The sequence below is a fragment of the Prosopis cineraria genome, unplaced genomic scaffold (assembly GCF_029017545.1).
Source record: "Prosopis cineraria cultivar Desert tree isolate PC_DT_omini unplaced genomic scaffold, ASM2901754v1 PC1, whole genome shotgun sequence".
NCBI lineage: Eukaryota > Viridiplantae > Streptophyta > Magnoliopsida > Fabales > Fabaceae > Prosopis > Prosopis cineraria.
In genome coordinates this window covers 49,630,011-49,648,123 of record NW_026555332.1, presented here as the reverse complement: position 1 = coordinate 49,648,123, position 18,113 = coordinate 49,630,011, and the positions used below count along the sequence as shown (strand labels likewise).

Genomic DNA, 18,113 nt, shown 5'->3' with positions numbered 1-18,113 from the left:
CAATCATTTTTTCACTTTTTCTTCTTTAAATCTCTCACATCGTGCTTGCTTCATTATTTCCTCTTTTTTTAAAAAAGATAAATCTTCCTGTTTACAATGGGTCACAAAGCTGATCTCTGCGAAAGCAGCAGCGCTGTGATTGGTCATCTAGTGGCGGTCTCGGTCACTACATTTTGCCTCTCTAATCATCCTTAATTTCACTCCGAGGAGGAAAGGCTGTTTAAAATTGTTTTTATTTTATTATTTTTAAAAATAATGTTTTATAAAACATGAAAATAAAACAATAATAAAAATAGATATTTTTTGTTTTTTATTCTTTAAAATAATAATCTCTAAATACTTAAAAATTATTTTTATTTTTCTATTTTTTAAAATAATATTTTTTTATTTTTAAAAATATACGTTATTAAACAAATTTTTTTATTTTTTTATTTTAAAAAATAGAAAATTATTTTTAAAACAAATTGTCAAACATGCCCAAAAGCTTTTGGTTCTCTACGAAGGGTAGCGGTAAACAAGTCGGCCCAGAGAAAATTAGTGTCTGGGAGCTCACATGATTGATTAATCTACGTATTTGGCAACCGAGACACTCACAGTTCATCGTCTTTAAAGACTTTTATCGCATTGTGATGCACGATGAGACCGACATTGAGAGGGTCATCATGATGACAGCGATGGAGTGTTTATGGGTTTAAAACCAGCATGTTGCGAGCTGGTCAATAAGACAACGGCTCTCTGTCTCTCTCTCTCTCGCTCGCTCTGCTGATATTTCATTTTCTCTTGTCATCATGATGCTCTCTGCACTTTTTGTTTGCAGAACCTCTTAAATTTGTGTCGTTCTTGTCACAGCCTGACGCATTTATTAATCCATGTTCAGGCAGAGCGGTTCTGTTCACCACCCAAATTCCTTCCGACCATTTCCCTTCTCCATCGATCTGCACTCTATACAATTAAACATTTCCTTCTTCTACGCATTCGCAGTATCCACATTAATAAGGCTTCTGGAAAAAAGGATTGAAATCATTCACTTGGTGCTGCCATCTCTATCTTAAAATCATTGATCACTTGCCAGATAGATCACAGTACTAAATAATGAATAAATGTATGTACCGAGTAGATAGAGCTATAAATCCTCCCGGAGACGTGGACCCAAATCGCGTCACATAAACTTAACTTGAGACATACGTAACATCACAATCCATAACTTACATATTGATATGATAATAGTATGGACCATTAACCAAATTTAAATTTATTGTGATGGATATCCAACATGTCGCCCTCGTCAAAATATTTAAAAATACATACAAAAAGGGCAAACCGCTCATTAGACTGAGAATTGAAAAGAAAAGAATCCAGTATCCGGCTGTCCTATACTGGCCAGCGACCCCTTCCTTCTCCACAATCTTCTACGATTCCCCGGCCCGGTGTGAATGAAAAATAAAAAAGGAGAAGAAGAAGAGACTGCTACATTTTTCATTTTAAGTTGAAAACGTCGAAATTCCATATTTAAAAAGCGAGGCGAAGGGGTAGTGCATTGAAATAAATATAGGAGTCACGTGCGTTTGTCAACTTGGAATTGTGGGTCAATCTTTACTCCTAGAACGAGGCAGCGCAGAGAAGAAATAAAAAGGCCGTGCTGGAAGGGCAAAGGCCTTTCTGCAATCCGCCCTCTCAGCATTCAACTTGGTGAGTTCCTTCGCTTTACACAGAAGAAGGAACGTCTACTACGCGTACCCTAAACCCTCCCGCCTGATTCCTCCCTCCGGCGATCCCTCTTATTTACTGCATGCCATAAAGCCTTCCTCGTCGATCACTTCTGGTTTCAAACATTTATGGAGTTGGCTTTGAGCTTGGGAGACGCGCCGAAGCCCTTCTCTTTTCTTGACAAGGTCACCGACAAGCACGGCCAAGAACCTGGCTTTTGCATACCCCTCGTCGCTGGTTTCGCGGCCAAAAGATGGAATCACAGAGACAGCGATGAGGACAGTAGGAGTTCATCAGGTCCGCCAGTTCAGCTCGATCTTCTTTCCTTGACCCCGCTTCCTCCTCCACCTTCACGCCTTTCAATTCCTTGGCTCTCCCGTCCGTGTAATTTCTCCCTCCCTCCCTTTTCTCCTTCGGCTTGTTTCGCTGACAGTGTCATTATTGTTTCCTTTCGTCTGAGTCTTGTAATATGCATGGTCGGTACTTTGTGCAATGACAGTAGGCGGTGAAGAGATTTCATTGGATAGAGCGGTAGCTTCGAGGGGTTTGGATGTGAACAGTGCGCCGTCGGACGTAGATGAAGCCGACGACGCTGCCGCACTCTCATCCCCGAACAGTGGGATCTCATCATTTCACATGGATTTCCGTGTCAGAAATGGTGATGGCACCGGCGGATACAAGAGGGAGCACGAGAGCAACGCCGACAGACCCAGCGACGATGACGAAAATGGATCGAGTCGAAAGAAACTCCGTCTGTCTAAGGAACAATCTGCTTTCCTGGAAGAGAGCTTCAAAGAACATGCCACTCTCAATCCCGTAAGTCTGAGTTTCTGGCTGTTGCTTTCCTTCTCTCCGTGTTTGTCATCACCGACTTACCATAATCGCAAATTTCTGTTACCTGGTCTGCAGAAGCAGAAACTCTCACTGGCAAAGCAGTTAAACCTTCGCCCCCGTCAAGTGGAAGTTTGGTTCCAAAATAGACGGGCTAGGTAAATATATAGAAACTGACTCTCTCTCCATCTCCTTGTATTCAAAATAAAGGATGAAATCGATGTGCTAACCTTGTCTTCCGGGTCCATTAATATGGGAAAAAAAAGGACGAAATTGAAGCAGACGGAAGTAGATTGTGAGTATTTAAAGAGATGTTGCGAGACGCTGACGGAGGAGAATCGGAGGTTACAGAAGGAGGTGCAAGAATTAAGGGCTTTAAAGACATCGCAGCCGTATTACATGCAGCTTCCGGCCACCACTCTCACCATGTGTCCCTCCTGTGAAAGGGTCGTTACCAAATCTTCGGCCGCCGGAACCACATCTACCGCGACGGCGACCGCCACTTGTACCGGCGGTGCTTCTGGAATCCCAATCTCTTTGTCTCTCGGAAGGCCCGGAATGCTACCTTTCGCTAATGGTCAAGCCTAGGCCCATCAGACGGCCTCGTGATCCAATTCCAATGGACCCACTTTTAAGTTGGCTTTTGATTATATATCACAGGTTTGGAATATAGAAAGGAAAAGAGACGTGCTCTCCTGTTTCACGTTGTATATTACTTTTTGCTTTGGCTCTATGGCAGTGGAGTTACAAGGAATTTATGCATGGATAAATGGAACGATCTTTTTTTTTTTCGGTAAGAAAAAACGCCAACATACATACATACATACATACATACATATATGTGTGTGTGTATATTGGGTATGGTAGGTTTGATATGTTGTGTTCAAGTCTTGACGTGAATAGCTCTCCTGTCGTCATCTTGGTTGGCGATTAGATGGGAGGATATAAATAAGGAATGGGGATAGGAATGGAGACATTGAAAGAGGGATGATTTAAAGGCTTAGTGGGAGGGAAACAGGAAAGGATGATGATGATTGAGATAGTAAACCGTAATTGGTGAAGTTTTGAAGAAAAACGAAAAAGCTGATGGAGGAAACCAGGAATTTCTTCAAACTGCTGTTACGTTGACATTAAAGGGTGGGGGAGTTAAATGTAACGGATGGGTGGCATCATAATTATTTGAATACCAGCGGTCTTTAATTATATCAAACTATCTATAATTCACGTCATAGATGGTATAAAATCTACGTGAAAATAGGGCATCCAATAAAAGTCACGATGCATGTTGACCAATTATGCTGTTTCAAGGACAAGCGAGCGATTTCTTTTTCGAAGTACGGTATAAAATGTGAAAAACAAAAGGATAATCCTGGCCGTTGATGTAACAGGCCATTTTGTCCTCTGATCTACAACTCCCTCTAAATTTAGACGTGATTGATGATGAGAGGAATTAACCTGTGTTTCTAGTTTGTACAAGGGCCTTTTCCTGAGTGGAATATAGTTTCATTTGCAATCAAAAACGGAAAAACCCCACACTTCAATTACCCTATTTGTTTAGGTGATCTGATGAGACGGAGGAATAAAAGAAGGTTCGACTGCTGAGAATGAATCCCACGCGATCTTCAATTATATTTCGCCCCTTGGTTGAGCAAGCGAGGAATTCAAATCCAGGTGAACAATGTTGAAATCATTAACATTCGGCGAAAGGAAACCCCTAACCTAAGCCTCTATATATAGCAACACTAACAGGTCTTGAGGACATCAACCTACATAGACATAGGAAGGGGTTTTTTGTGAGAGTCGCATGGAGGGGAGCGGTTGCATCAGGAATGGTATAGGCTGAAAGTAAAACCTAGATAAAATAATGGCCAGCAAATTTGTCACTTTTTTTAACCAAAAAAAAAAAAACCTCGACGTTTTTGTTTGCAGGTACTGGGGAAAACAACTTTCGAGTACGCTTGAGAAAAGCCCCTTTTCCTTAAGGATGGGCATGTGGGAAGAAAAGCGGGATCATTTTCTGGCCATATTTTAAGCTAGGGAAGAAACCTTGAACGGTGTCGCCATTCGTTAACATGATGCTTATTACAGCATGTTTATTATTAACATGGATCGTATGTAGCATCTACAACACCAACTGTTAAGACTAGTCGAGCTGCCCATCAATGACTAAAGGGGGCATCTTTTCTCTCTAAGGATGAATCTAAAATACCCCTACGTGATAAAATGTATAATAAACGACACCATCCAATGATCATAAACAATGACATTTTACAAATTTTATGCAGCTAACAGCTAGACGTATCCAGTTGGGGTTAGAGAAGTGCCATGGTGTTCAGCAAATCAAAAGTGAGTTGAAGAGCAAGCTGGTTCAGTCCGCCGGACTATATATGTGCGATCGTGCATTTCCTCCTAGTCCCGCATGTATTCTGATGTGGATGGAGATGGATGTATACAATCCGTGTGTGTATTTTCACTGATAAATATAACTGCTACCCGGAAAGTGCACATAATGCACACAGGTAAGTATAACTGTTGACCCGTCACTGATGTTTCGGCTTCGGCTTTTAACCGTCCTAAATAAACGTCTAGGGCCATCTTAAAATTTAAAAGGAAGAAAATAAATGGGGTTCATTGTCATGGGTGCACCAAAAAATCATCTCAAGAATCTGCTTCAACATTAATTGGATTTACAAGACGACTTAGCCTTTCAGGTTTGGAGAAAAACAGCGAACCCAAGGGATTTACAACAACAGACAAACTACCCGCCTAATTCTTCCCTCCACCAATAGGAACTTCTATGAAAAGAAAAATTAATAATACAAATCTTCAAGGTACCATTCTCTTTGATTTTGTTTCCACTAGCATATTCTTTTGAGCTTTCCAAATTTAATATATACTTAAAAAAAAAAGAGTAAAGATCGTTTCTTACCATCATGTATAAGGACGGGGCAAAAATAACGTATAGCTTTCTTTTTTCTTTTTCTTAAAAAATCACTTCACCTTGGCTTAATCTTTAAGTCATTGAAATGAAAATGAAAAGTTCACCTATGGTCGGTTCTGCTGCGGATGCTGATTTCGATATTGTCTCAAAAGAAGTTCAGCATAAAGAATCTCATTCCATGTATCAGGAACACCTGGAAGGCACCAATGGCTGCAGTCTTGGAACATATGCGGCGATCTCCTGTCTTCTGGTGATAGATTTTGCTTCCTATACATCGAGGGATGGCCGTCCTTCCTGAAATCTGTCATTCTCGTAATATTTAGGTACGTCACGTGGGTTTTCATAAACTTCAAAACCTTTTCCAACACCATCATCTTAGGTGGATATTCTCTCAAGTACTCTTCGTTCTTAATCGGCTCTGTTTCATTGTCACATTGCCCTCCTGAATTCCATTGTCCACCACTGCACCAACATCAGAATTCCTAGGTTTTGTCAAATCATCGCTGAGGAGAGACATTCTCGATGTCCTGAATTCATGCCAAAATTAGCCGGTGATTCAATATGAATTTACCTGAAATGAGAAGCAGAGTAGCCTCTGAAGAAGACCAAAGACTTGGATGGATTTATGTTGGCATCAACCCATCTGCTCCAAGTTGTTATAGCTCTTCGAAATGCCTCCAGCACATTTAATTCATCATACACGTGACTACCTTCTTGGTAATAATCTTTCCTGGAAATTTCAGGGGAAATTTATTTTACTTCAGCGAGTTTTGGACTGAAAATATTGCCTCAACTGAATAGGGAAATGGGGAAGAAGCAAAGAATTGATAAGGAGATGACATTAAACATCAGCAACATGCAGTAAAGAGAGAAACTGCAATGCATTTAATTACCCCCTGGAAGTTTTTTCATGGGTCCACCAGTGGCCAGTGTTGAAGATGATAATATCTGCATCTTTGTATTGATCAGAAGCCCTCGTAACTAAATCGAGACGAAGAGTTTGCTTCTTCGTTCCGTTCTTGTCCGTCACTTCCCATTCCTGAACTAAGAATGGCGATACAAAGAGCTCTACGGAGAATTTGTAATCCTGCTCCGCCACCGACACCGACACCCAAATAACAGCATCAGCGAGACATTCACGGAATGGTATATGGAAAAGCAGGTGCACTAACCTAGAAAGACTAAAAGAGAAACGAAAATCAAATAAACGGAAAATTAATACTTACTTTGAATATGAAAGAATAGAAGGCTTCGCCTCGGAAGTGAATTCTGCCATTTGCTTCGTAAACTTTTCTTTTATCTTTTACGGAGTTTCTCAGTATGCATATTAGAGATTCCCACATATTCCTATTGAGAGAATCGCCCACGAAGACCAATCGCTTCCCTCTCAACAATTCTAGCATCCGATGCCCATCCAACCTAAAAGTACGCATATTTGCTCTCTTCATCAAATTGGGATTCCAAATAAAGAAAATGCAAGAACAATTTTACAAACTGAGACTAGAACCAACTACCAAACCGGATCACCGAGATCAAATGGAGTAATGGACAAATCTTGTCGAGTTTTTACAGACACAAACATCAATCAAATTGAGAAAGCTTAGTAACTGAACACTTCAACCAATGATAGAACAACAGAATTCAGATAAAACCCAAGCGACCGTTTCATTCGAAGTAAAAGACAAGGCTTCAAATTTATCAACAATAACATACCTTGGGAGGGTGCAGCCCTTGGGCTTCCACTTGTATTTCTCAAAGTCTTTATCTGGCCTGCCATTCCGAATGCATTTGAACTGTTCATCTATTAGATCGCAGGAACCAGGTTGATAAAGTGGATAGGAATCATCCTTCACCCATTCTCCATCAAACAAATCGCACTTCATCAGAGATTCCATCAAGTCATCCTTCTGCCTCGTGCTAGTCCCATTTCCCGGCTTCTTTGCCAGGGATGCCGTATAGTTATTCGATTTCTGGGGACTAGTCTTGACCGGAGAGTTAGATTTCAATGCAGAGCTAATATTTTGTCTGGGGGTGGCAGCAGGGGCTTCTCGAGGAGGAGGAGTGACCGAGATTTTAGAGGGAGGAGCAGCAGTTGCAGTTCGATTAGCCTCGAGAGATGTACCTGCATCAGACTTTTCCGAAGTCTGCTCGTGACTCTGAATAAGAGGTGGCTTCCCCAGCGAATCTGCTGTCAGATTACTCGGCTTTGGAGGAGTTGAGCTAGAAATTATTGTGTGATTTGATGTCGGAAGCGGAGAGTTGGACGAATTCCCCGAGCTTAGAGTCTGGTTGAGGAGAGAGGCTGGTTTGGATGCATCCGTTGCAGTGCCGCGAAGCTGAGAAGTGGAATTAATAGATCTAGAAGTAGCGTTGGTTTGAGGGGAAGAGGGAGAGTGGGGGAAAAGGAAAGAGAAGAGGGAAGAGAAGTGAGAATCGGAGGAAGTAGGAGGGGAAGAGACAGAGGAAGTGGTGAAGATGTTGGTGAACCAGGGTGAGGAAGCATTAGGGGAAGGAGAGAAAGCGAGGAAGACGGTAAAAGCTACAAAAGCAAGCATAAAGGCATAGCCAAGAGCGACTGTTTTTCTGGTTTTGAGGAGAGAGAAGAATGTCTTGAAGTCGGAGGTAGGGATTGCCCCACCAACGGGGAGGTATTTGGCGGAATCAGCCATGAAGGAAGGAGGTTTTTGGTGATTCAGGCTGAAGCCAGGAGTACGGGGGTAAAGGGGCGAAATGGGTATATGAGTATCCGAGCTAGCGACTCAATCAAATCAAAGCTGCGCAAGAGTATTAAATGTGAGAGAGAGAGAGAGAGAGAGAGAGAGAGAGAGAGAGAGAGGGTGAGATTGGATTATGGGAAGCGAAAACAGAAACTAACAATAACAAGATTATAAAAAGATCGCGGGGATCGGCCTCGTTAATGTTCAATCATATAGCAGTAACGATGCCGCTGTTCGAGTGGGCGCTACAATTTATCTACCCCTTCTTGCTTTGCGTTCTGAGTCCAGGCATTAAGAGCATTTATTTTATTCTCAAAATTATATTGATCTATTGATCGTTGAGTAATTTACCATTTTAAATAATTCAGCACGATCCATATAAATTTAAAATAACTGCATTTCCAATTCCGGAATGCGACCGTACCCACGCTTCCGTACGAGCCCATGCTCTCTAGTCACAGCCATTCACCATCAACGGCTTCTTCCATTCTATCGACAGAAATATATTCGTTTGATCCCTTTCAAACAGGCTGGTGAGTCAAAACTCAAAATATTGGTTCAAAACTAAATCATTACAAAATGGTTAGACTATTATTATATTGATCATAAATAAGATGTTTTATTGAATCAGTAAAAGTACTGGTTTGATAATTTATTAATTCAACCAATTAAGTTAACTCAAATTTTAATATAATGTATTTTTTTTTTAAGACAACCGACACGTAGATGATACTCTAGAAGTAATTAAAAGGTTAAAGAAAAATTATATGGGAAGATAAATATTTTAATTAAAAAATGTCCTCTTAATTGCATAACGTTTAAAATATAAGACAAGCTGTTCATTTGAAACTATTTTTACTGAAATTTATAAATAATGTCATCATCAAAAAATATACAGTCCCCCGTTCGTGAGACAGTTTTTTAAAAGGATCAAGCTAAAAAGTACAAGGCATTGTGGGTACTTAAAAGTGTAATTGATAATTTTTTTAAAAATATCCTTGATCATGAAGTGTGGTTAATAAAATTTTCTAATTGAAACATCTTATTAAATAAAAATAAGATAAACATAAAAAGATTGTGTCATTTTCAAAATAATTAGCTAATTTATTAAAAAAATAACTTTAAATTCTTATACTTTGTTTGAGTTTTGCTTCCTGTACTTTTTTTAATATTATAAATTCTTATATTTTTATTTTTTAAAAGTATAATTTATTTAAAAGTATTTTACAAAGCTAAATGATTGGAATAGAAATTTTTAATTATAAATCATTTACACTCTTTCTCTGCCTGCTTATTTTAAAATAAAAAAAAACATCCATTTTAATCTTTACATTCGCATACGTTTGACAATTTTTGTGTTTTTTAATGTTTTAAATTCATATATTTTTATTCTTTGGTGTTTTATGTTCATCCAAAATTCTTATACTTTATTCATTTTATTTATCTAGAAACATAAAATACTGAAAAATAAAAATATAAAAATATAAAATATAAAAAATTACAGAAATTTATAATAAAATATAAGTAAAGTATGAAAATGGAAAGATATGTTTTTTTAATACATAAATAAATAAATGTGGATCCGGCAGTCAGTAGTCAATCGCATTTCAAAAGGAAGGCCCGCGTCCGTATCCGCGTCGCACTTAACTGGAGGGTCACACTCATGCACCGACGCATCTCAATAAAAAAATGGGACCATGATATGAATATGAAATTTTGATTTATACATAAAATTGGGTTGAAAAATAATTATTTCTCAATGAGGATCTAATTATAATTTTTCTATAGAAGCACATTATTTAATCATAAAAACATATGAAAGTGAGCCCGTTGTATATACATGTATAATACAAGTCACGTCCAGATTGAAATGCGCATCCCTCCTTAAAGAGGGAACTCAACTAGTCACTTCAAGTCTTCAACTTATCTCTCTCTGTTTTTTTTTTTGGGCCGAACACCTCAACTAATTTTAATCAACTTGAAAACTATCATATTCGAAATCCCAACTTGAAGATACGGAAGTTTCAAACTTTGTTTGAAATTAATATAATAGAGTATCTGAATACGAATGAGTCATTGATATCGAATCACAAATAGTTGGAACAAAAATACTCGCAGGTTAGTTTCAGTTTGTAAGATACATTTATTAACCGTTTAATCTAGGGAGAATGATAGATAAATTTTTAGGGAATCAATAAATCTAAATTAAATTTTAAGAATTTGCCAGTTTAGCTTTGAATTTTATAATTTTATTGTGATGAATTTATATTTTATATTTTTAATTTTAACATGAAAAATAAAATTTTTAACTGTGTTAAAATTTAAAAAATAAATTATAAATTTATCATAATAAAATTGTAAAGTTAAAAGTCAAATTTAAAATTTTTTAAAGTTGAACACTTGAGATTAAATTTGAATAAGTTAATCTCCCTGATACCTCCATGTCATTCTTCTTTTAATCTAAGTCTGTATAGTAAACAGGTTTGTTCAGGTTGAAAATAGTCATGTTTTCCATCATGAGATGAAGTTGCTGAGTGATTGAGTGAGCAAGAAGCAAGCCTCAAGGATTTCAGGTAATGTTTGGGAGTTTTTTCAAGATAGAATAAAATGGCTCGAAACTTTATGTCATTGCTTGGAAGAAAAAAATTTAAAGATGATAGAATGGTTTAGGATGACTTTTTAAATTATCTCTTATCATTTTAAATTCATTTTTCTTAACTACTAATTTGGAGGTTAAGGATATAATGATATGATATAAATGATATTTTAATAAAATTACCCTTATCTTTCTCACTCCCCCTCACTCTTTCACTCCCCCTTAACAAATTAAAAAATATAATTATATTTTATTCAAATCTATTAATTTTATAACTATTTTTAAATAATAATTAAATAGAATTATTTATTTTTTTATTAAAATTCTCAAATAATGAAATGTTTCACTCCATCTCATGCCACCACATTTCATTCTATTAATGATCATCCTTTTTTTTTTTTTTTGTCATTTCATCGTGTACTTCCAAACATACCATTAGATATCGACCAAAAAAATAAGCAGCGTCACGCATCCGCACAAAAGCGCAGATCTTCCTCGGTTAATTCTGCAGCCCATGCAAGACTTTTTTGTTTAATTTCAATTACTTCCTCCAACTTTTTTTACAAGTCACATTTAAAAAAATTTATTTTATTTTGTTTATAAATTATGTTGTCACTTTTTAAATAATATTTAAAAAATATTTTTTAAATTACCTTTTATAGGAAACAAAAATAACATAACATCACTTTTTATATTTATTATATAAAAATATATTTAAAATTTTACACACTTTTATTCTTTTTACTTTTTTTTTTACATTGATATTGATCAGATTAGTAAAAATGACCTATAAAGAGGACTGAAAGAGTATTAATTACCAATAACTCTTTATCTTAGGTATTTTTCTCAAAAAGGTTGCACAATACTCTTTAATCTTATTTATAAGTCACTTTCAACATATTTTATAAAAATTAAAAAAATTCTTAAAACTCATTAATTTTATGTAAAAATTTAATGAATTTTTAACTTTACTCTTATTAAACACACACACACCAACAATATATTTGATCTTTTTAATATTTAATGGAGGGCAAATAAAAAAAAATTTAATGAGATGATTTTGAAAAAAGAATAAAAAAGTCTTCTCATTCTCCCCTGTAAATGGAATTAGAAAGAGTACTTCTCTCATGTCTCACCCATTCAATGCTCTTCTCCGAATTTTGTTATATTACATGCTTCTTTCTATTTTTAATTATGGGATATAAAATTTTATTTAATTTTAAAAACAAGATTAAGACGCAATAGTTAATTATTCTTCAATATTGTCACTCTTTAATTATATCAAGTTGTAATTCTTATATTGCATTTTATTTAATTATTAAATTTTAAAAATGTGAAATTTATTAATTTTATCTTATAGTTAAAACTAAAGGAGTGCTGGGTCTATGAAATTTATGTTGTTTCGGTCTATCAATGTGTCAACTCTCTATCTTTTTTTGTTGGTGTTTAATTACTGTGGGCCCCCAACGTCTCCTCCACCACCGCCACATGTTTTTTTTTTTTTTCAAATTTGGATTCAGAGATGGGTAGAGCATGCAATTGAAATGAAAGGAAATGAGAGCATGGAGGTGGGTCGCAGACAATAGTTTTATGCTATACTTTGTTAGAGGAGGGGAGGGAGTAACTCCTCAATTTGGGAGGTGTTAAAGGGGGGAGGATGAAAAATTTTAACTTTACTAAACAAAGAGAGGAGTCCCTGTCTCTTCTTTGTTTGGATGGGATAAGGTGAGAGAAGCCCTTTCCTCATTTGTTAAAGTAAAAGCCTCATCCTCTCTAACCAAACAAGCCCTTAATAAATGAAATAATTATAAATTTCATAATTTTAATTATAAATGATATTTAAATTTTAAATATAATTTTTAATTTATAATTGAACTTTTTATTTTAAATGGTTTGAATTAATATTTATAATTTATTTAAAAAAATTAATTAGAATTACACCATTATAAATTTTAAGTTTAGATATTTTATTGTCATTCTATCAAAAAATAATAATATTATATAGAATTCAAAAAAATAAAAAATAGGAAGTAAGGACCGTACATAGCTCTGGGGTGTGTGCTAAGGAGGGGTGGGCGTCAATACGCATCAACCTTGGAACAGGTTGTTAGTGTGTCGGTGATGGGTTCTCCCGCCCTCTTTTCTCTCTCCTACCCACAAATCAAGCCGCCCGCCCACCTACCCCGAAAAGAAACAAAGAAAAACAATAATTAATATCAATATTAATATTAATTTAAAGTATACTATAACTACATTAATTTTTTTTCCTTTCAAATCTTTCTTATTTCTTCAAGTCTTCTGGATGTTTTCCCCGTGTAAATTCTACCCCTAATGATGGAGAGTCTGAAACTTCAGCGACTCTCCTAATCTCCCGTAGCCTTTTACTTGTTAATTTACCGGGCGTTGTTCATTGACTCTCCTATATAATAGGGTTAGATCCCGTTGAGTATTAAATAGTGCATTCATAAATATTATTGATTTTTTATTGTTATTTAAGGCTTAAGAGGGAGAAATGCACATGCAGTTGACAAGTATGTCTAATGCGGGTGAAAGCATCCGATGGAACGGCTCAAGGAGAAGAAAGTCAAGTGCTGTTAATGATAATTTAGCCCAGAAAACAGAGGGAGAGAGAGACGCTAGCCGAGACACGCATATGCATAGATAATCTAGTAACCCTTTAAGCTACTGGAGAAAGAGTGATCAAAATTCAGGCGAGGTGGACGATGGCGCACAAACACGCACATGTAGAATCGTGAATTCATTACTTGCTTTTAAAACAGCGTGCGTGATTTATCCGTAGGGGTGCTCGGTATCGGGAATGATAGCTGAGCTTTGCACCTAAAAATCATACCCTCCGTTGTGTCATCAGCTATGTTGTCCGGATGCAGTGTCCCTGTCCTATCCCAACGACCTCAAACTTGTTTGCATAGCCAGGGAGGCTTATTTATAACTTCTTTTTCCTTAAATTATAAAATATTTTTAAATAAAATTATACGTATGAATAAAGTTTATTAAATATATTTCTTTCAGTCTTATTTATAAATTATTTTTACCAACTTTATTAATATTAATACAAAAAAATATAAGGAATTAAAATAAATAAAATTTTAAATATAACCTTTAAGTAAAAAAAAAGTAAATAAATAATTTAATATTATTTTTTTATCTTTTTTTTTCTTACTTTTCAATGATAGTTTAGAAATTTCAACTTGAAACAAAATAATTTCATTAACTAGCGACTTATAAAGTAAATCAAATTTTACCTCTAGAATGTGACTAATATACGAGACGGAAGGAATATTTAACAAATTTATCTTTTTAAAATAAAAAATATAAATTTTTAAAAATATTTATTATTTAATATATTAAAAAGAGAAAGATAAAATTAATTAAAGAAAAAAAGATAATGTTGAAACTAGTGCATTTCATAAAATTTTAATTTACTTAAAGTGTCTTATATTTTATGAAAGATAAACTCTTTTAAAAGTGACATGTAATGTGAGACGAAAGGAGCACTATTTATAAATTATTTGTATTATATTTTATCAAAATGAAAAAGTCTCGTTAATACTGTTTTAAAATTTAAGAAGTTTCAACTTCTACACTTTCCTTAATAAAGACAAACATAATTATTTTTAATAATTTTTTATAGCGTTTAATAAATGTATAAAAATAAATATGAATATAAAAAATATTAAAATTTCATATAAATAGATCCAAAATTAATCTTCCTCTATTTGATAAATAGAATCGAAGAATACAATATTTAAGACTTGGGGTGTGATTGATCTCTCTTGTTTACATGCAAATTAAATGAAATAGGGTGCCCATCCTCTAGAAGTGACTTGTATTATTGAGATTGTAAAAATCTAGTGTTGCTTTTCAAGATTCCCTTTTAGTTAAAACCAGTTCACCTTAATTATCTTTGAGTTGCATTTGGGAGAATTTAAATTAAAAATTTAAATTTAAAATGTATATATTTTAAATTTTTTTCTTGTATAATAAAAAATATCAAATTATAATATTATATTTTTTGTTTGAATGTTAAGTAAAATTTCAAATATCAAATTTCACATTTTAATTTAAAGGCAACTCGAACAACGTCAGCGATCCTATTCTAGTCAAAGTTTGCAGCCTAGACTCGGTTGACACCAGTTGTAACATCTCAATTTAAATTTTAATAGTTAATTTTGGTTAATAGAAATTTTGAAAAATATTTAGAAGTAAGCAAATTAGTAGAAAATAATTATTAAATCTAATTTAGGATATAATTCTAAATTAAAATTAAAAAATTAAAAAAATTATTAATTAACTAAAAAATAAATAAATAAATATTATTAAATTATTATTATTATTATAAAAAGAAAGAAAGAGAAAAGGTATGAGAAAGAGGAAGGAAAGGAAGAAGAAAACGCAATCGGTGGCTTTCGGCGCATGATTACGTATAAAATAATAATAAAAAAGAGAAGAAGAGAGAGGAAAGAAGAAATAATAAAAAAATGTAGGACCCACTGAATTTTTATAAAAACTCACCTGTTTTCTTCATTTCTTCACTTCTTTCCTTCGTGTGCAAGCTGAGGCAGAGTGAACGTGAGTCGCCGGTGCGGGAGATCTGAGTTTTTAAGGTAAGAGTTTTTAATAGAATATTTAGGGTGTGATTTCAAGTTTTTCAAGACTAAGTAAGTGTTCTAAAATTTTTTCTTAGTCATCCTTCCTCTTTAGTTTCTAATGTTGTGGTGGTAGAAAATTTAGGATCTAGAAGAGGGATGAATTTATGTTGAATAAATATAATTTATGAGGTTGTTAGTAGTATAATAAATGTTCTAGAGTATGAATTTGTTGATGATCTTTAAATTTGTGGCTTATGGATTAAATTCTAAACTAGATCTGAAAATATATGTTGATTTATTGAGGTTTAGATGATTATTTGGGATGAGAAATGAGTTATTATGGCTATAGGATTATGATTCTAAGCTAGAGATTCAATTTTAATTTTTGGATATTTTAGGTGCGAATTTATGAAATAAAAAGAAAATTTTGATAATAGAAATTAGTTTAGAAGTTGATTTTTAGATTATTAATGTTTATTGATGAGTAAAAGAGGAATTACAAATTTTACTTAATAGTATTAACTCTGGATTTGTATTAAGATTGAGATTAGAAATTATATTATATTTTTAATTCTATTATTAGAATTATTTTATTAGTTTCAAAAATTGAAACTAATATTTATAAATAATATGTTATTTGTAGATTGTATTATTGGTGAAGATTGTGGTGGAAGAGAAATTATAAGGAATAATTTATTAAAAAAGCCGTAAGGTAACCATACTTTTAATTTGTGATTAGTATTACTTCATATTAATTGGGTGATTATTGAGAAATTTATGAATTTTATAATATTGTATAATTGTGCAATATTATTATGAATTTGTTTGATTATTGTGGGAGGTATTGGAAGACTTGCTATTGTTGTTGTATTTATGTGCCACGTGGTACACCCCTATTGAAGCTCAATAGGTGGCTTGTAAGGGTTCGGGCTAATCTGCCTTTGGTCAGGTAATTTAGCACCAAGTGAGGGCTACGGCTCGAGGTTAATGGAGGGATATAAGGATGGTTGTTTGTGTGTATTGTAATATTTCTTATATTTGTTGAAATTATATTATTTTTTAATTCTCACTTAATAAGCACACACTTAACTGTTTGTATATACTATCATAAATTGGCTATGGTTACTGGGACTTTTGAGTCTCATCATGTGGTTAACAATTTTCAGGAGAAGAGCCACGAGTGACAATTGAAGGAGTCCCGGAGGCTTAGTGGCATAGATCCACTGTCTCTTTTGGGTATTTGATTTATGATTTATAATGTGTTATATTGCCAATATTAGGGCTTTTTGTTTATTGATAATTATATGAATATATAGATGTAATCATGCCTTTCAAACTATTTCTATTTTTGGTACAATTTGGATGACTGTAATTTTAATATTTGGTTTACTTTGGATTGGTTAAAATGGCATGATCATGAGGCCAAATAACTGGCTTGTGTTGAAAATTGACTAAATTGTTTATTTTTCTTGTTGGGAGTATAAGGATGGATAAATGTGATTTAGTTTACTTGTTGGGAGTATAAGGATGGACAAATGTGATTTAGCCTAATGGCATGTGGGAGGTAAAAATTTATCTGAAATGTTATATTGTGTGAGTTGAAGCCAATTATAAAATATTTTATATTAAAATTATTGATATAAAAATGTGTTGGGTGGCTGTAACCCAACTATGGTTGAGTTAAATTATTTTTAAAAAAATTTGATGTGTTACACCAGTTGTTCGAACTTGGACAATGTTAATGGTCAAGTCTCAATTGGCAACAATAGTTTAGTCCTAGTGAAAGCCAACAACTAGTCGTAAAAGACATTGACAATCTAGTCTCCAACGAAATTGGTGGTTTGGTCACGATTGATGCTTGATCTCGGTCAATTACAGTTGTTCAAACTCATACAATGTTAGTGGTTTTATCTCAATCAACAGCAGCAATTTAGTCCTAGCCAACATTGGCAAGTTCGATCACAGTCGACGAAGGCAATTTGACCCTCCTTGTCAATAGTGGTTTGTTCCCAGTCAAGATTAATAGTCCAATCCCATAGGCAAACCATATGAGTCTTGGTGGAGTTCTAGTCACATTCATCATCGATAGTCTACTTCTAGACAGTAATAATTCGATCATGAGCTATGGCTGTGAACAGGCCCTTGATAGCAGTGGCAAGGATTAGCAAGGACAATGACAACAGCTTGAATGCTATAGATTTGTCTTGGATGATGATGTAACAGCCTTCCTTGAAATCTTATCGTCACTTGAGGCGCTGGACACTCTCCCCCCAGATCCCACAACAGGGCGACCCCACCCCTCTCGGTGAACATTAAGAGACAAAGGCTTCCGCGCAATAGTGTGCGGATTATTCCCCTTGCGGAGAGCCTCCTCAGGTTCGATCCTCCAACCCCTTTCGGTGTGGGGTCGCCCTGTTGTGGGGCCTAGGGGGAGAGTGTCCAGTGCTGCAAAAGACCTCGAGGAGGCGGGGTGAGCGAAAGGCTGTTACAGATGACGCCAATTAACCATTCTTAATTAATAGCAAAGTTTGACATTGGATAGTGAAGGCAAATAAATGCTAGACGATGGTCACAAACCAATACTGGACAGTGAAAATGGTAGACTAACACTAGACAGTGACAATGGACTAGTAATGGATGACAGTAGAGGGTGATTGAAAATGAATTGAAATTTCTAATATGTAGAAAGAATTTAAAATTACATTAAAATC

General features: G+C 34.8%; 2 protein-coding genes across 3 annotated transcripts; one reads left to right on the top strand and one right to left on the bottom strand.

The window, feature by feature from the left end:
- The first annotated feature begins 1,326 nt into the window (after window positions 1-1,326).
- On the top strand, window positions 1,327-3,767 carry LOC129316475 (homeobox-leucine zipper protein HOX11-like). Of its 2 annotated transcripts, none has more exons than XM_054960908.1 (4): window positions 1,327-2,091; window positions 2,210-2,523; window positions 2,617-2,696; window positions 2,805-3,767. In XM_054960908.1, exons 1-4 carry the CDS (start codon window positions 1,836-1,838, stop codon window positions 3,124-3,126), a joined length of 972 nt encoding a protein of 323 aa, XP_054816883.1. In that variant the 5' UTR covers window positions 1,327-1,835; the 3' UTR covers window positions 3,127-3,767. The 2 variants fall into 2 exon arrangements, with proteins under 2 accessions (XP_054816883.1, XP_054816877.1); XM_054960902.1 differs by having other exon boundaries at window positions 1,334-2,091; window positions 2,207-2,523.
- A 1,424-nt stretch (window positions 3,768-5,191) lies between these two features.
- LOC129316467 (protein trichome birefringence-like) lies at window positions 5,192-8,317 on the bottom strand. Its single transcript, XM_054960895.1, has 5 exons — window positions 7,193-8,317; window positions 6,706-6,898; window positions 6,373-6,566; window positions 6,051-6,209; window positions 5,192-5,941 (listed from the first exon to the last, which is right to left on the bottom strand). The coding sequence occupies exons 1-5, from the start codon at window positions 8,146-8,148 to the stop codon at window positions 5,584-5,586; spliced, it is 1,860 nt and encodes a 619-aa protein (XP_054816870.1). The 5' UTR covers window positions 8,149-8,317; the 3' UTR covers window positions 5,192-5,583.
- Window positions 8,318-18,113: the final 9,796 nt, after the last annotated feature.

Bases quoted from the DNA above. Each gene is read 5' to 3' on its own strand.
- LOC129316467 (XM_054960895.1), bottom strand. From the start codon at position 8,148: ATGGCTGATTCCGCCAAATACCTCCCCGTTGGTGGGGCAATCCCTACC. The intron at 6,899-7,192 runs GTATGTTATTGT...GCGTACTTTTAG, and splicing joins AAGGGCTGCACCCTCCCAAG to GTTGGATGGGCATCGGATGC. The intron at 5,942-6,050 runs GTAAATTCATAT...ATGTTGGTGCAG, and splicing joins TACTCTGCTTCTCATTTCAG to TGGTGGACAATGGAATTCAG.
- LOC129316475 (XM_054960902.1), top strand. From the start codon at position 1,836: ATGGAGTTGGCTTTGAGCTTGGGAGACGCGCCGAAGCCCTTCTCTTTT. The intron at 2,092-2,206 runs GTAATTTCTCCC...GTGCAATGACAG, and splicing joins TCCTTGGCTCTCCCGTCCGT to TAGGCGGTGAAGAGATTTCA. The intron at 2,697-2,804 runs GTAAATATATAG...GGGAAAAAAAAG, and splicing joins TTCCAAAATAGACGGGCTAG to GACGAAATTGAAGCAGACGG.